The sequence below is a fragment of the Gossypium hirsutum genome, chromosome D06 (genome assembly GCF_007990345.1).
Source record: "Gossypium hirsutum isolate 1008001.06 chromosome D06, Gossypium_hirsutum_v2.1, whole genome shotgun sequence".
Lineage (NCBI taxonomy): Eukaryota > Viridiplantae > Streptophyta > Magnoliopsida > Malvales > Malvaceae > Gossypium > Gossypium hirsutum.
Window position 1 is genome coordinate 23,984,880 of NC_053442.1, and position 1,717 is coordinate 23,986,596.

The following is a 1,717-nucleotide window of genomic DNA, read 5'->3' on the forward strand; positions in this document are numbered from 1 at the left end:
TATATTAATTTCTAAATTATTCATAAATATCTCTAACCTAAAATGTCTACCTTATTACATTTTCTCCTAATTATATTTCTATAATAGAACATGTAAATGATAAATTTAATATTAAATTAATTATTCAGTTGATGCAAACAAACAAACCATATAATACACAAAACCAATGATTTGCAGCAACAGTTGGATATTCGATTTCCTTCTAGCAAGGTCTCCAGTTCATATATTTTAATTGAAATCTAAGATGATTTTTGAAAGAAAAACATAGTAGGTGAGTGGTTGGTATAAACGTTTCAAAAACTATATTAACTGTCAAACTAGTCATGGATTCAATAATAATAAAATAAACAATAAAAACATTATAAATCGGTTGAATTACTTTTAATCTCATATTTTGTTTTTTTATTGAATAAATTTATTTATTTTTGTATGTAAATGGATTTTTGATCCAAAAAATCCATCCATCACTATAGTCTGATTCCAAAAAGCAAATTAAGGATGTTATGAGAAAGAATACAAATTTATTTAAAGTCATCCCAACAGCAAGAAATTAATTGACATAAGGACAAATTAAAATAAAGATTAGGCTCTGGCCCCTTTTAACGGTCAAGTAGCAGCTGGATCCGCATTGGCTTAAAAGCAAGTGAGCTGTAAATTGGACGGCAAATGCCGGTTTTTGTGGCTTTGGATGTTTCTTTTTATAATCCCTGCATTCCTCTTTGCTCTCAAAAATCATCCTCCCATGGCCGCCGCACCACAAGAAAAACCAACCCACGCCAAAGAAACCTGGCCATTAAGAAACGACGGAAACGAAGACTACTCCCAAGATTTCGAAGACCCGGATTCGTCCTTCGGCTGCGGTTGTTTCCGGGGACTTTTCCGGTGGCGGTTCCGGCTCCAAGGGCAGGGGTACTTGCTGCAACAAGAAGAGGCAAAAGAAAGCTGGTTGAAGAGGAAAGCCAAGGAACTGAAAGAGGTATCGGAGGTATTGGCAGGGCCCAAGTGGAAGAATTTCATACGAAGGTTCAGCGTTTATGGAGCCAACAAAAAAAGGAGGTCGACGATGAAGATGCAGTATGATATTCAGAGCTATGAACTCAATTTCGATGAAGGGATCCATAGAGAAGCTGATGCTGCTTTCCTTGATTTCTCTGCTAGATTTGCAGCTCCATGTGGGATCAACAAAGGGTAGAGAGAGAGAGGTTGGGGGCTTAAATTTAATATAATTTTTTTGAGGGGGTCAAAAAGAAATTTTACCATTACATTGGTTTATAAGTTTATTTGCCCTGAATTGTTGAGTAAGACCATTCTTTTTGTACATTGTTCATAATCGTCATATGAATGATAAATGTTAATGAAAATCGGTTTGTTTGGGTGTAGTTACTTGTTTGGCATAATTACAATCTTACCTCCTATTCTTTTATCACTTTGGTTTTTAACCCCTTTTTTCTCTTTTAAAATTACTTTATTCCTCGATCTTCAATCGTCAGTTATATTACTTTTTGTTAAAACAAAACTCACTGGACTATTAAAAACTTAAACGGTGTTGACATGGTATCTTGTGTATACCGTATTACAATTTATGTTTACTTTATTGTTGATGTAGATGGTTCTTTTAAAATTTTTATGAAGTTTTATTAAGTATGCGTGAACTGTCATGTAAGTTACTACATGCCTCATTAAAATTTTACGAGTTCAATCAATTTTTTCTTATAAA

The 1,717-nt window shown here is 33.7% G+C and overlaps 1 protein-coding gene across 1 annotated transcript; it reads left to right on the top strand.

The window, feature by feature from the left end:
• Positions 1–508: 508 nt before the first annotated feature.
• On the top strand, positions 509–1,383 carry LOC121218328 (uncharacterized). Its single transcript, XM_041095417.1, has one exon. It carries the CDS (start codon positions 689–691, stop codon positions 1,190–1,192), a length of 504 nt encoding a protein of 167 aa, XP_040951351.1. The 5' UTR covers positions 509–688; the 3' UTR covers positions 1,193–1,383.
• The last annotated feature ends 334 nt before the right edge of the window (positions 1,384–1,717 follow it).

Bases quoted from the DNA above. Each gene is read 5' to 3' on its own strand.
- LOC121218328 (XM_041095417.1), top strand. From the start codon at position 689: ATGTTTCTTTTTATAATCCCTGCATTCCTCTTTGCTCTCAAAAATCAT.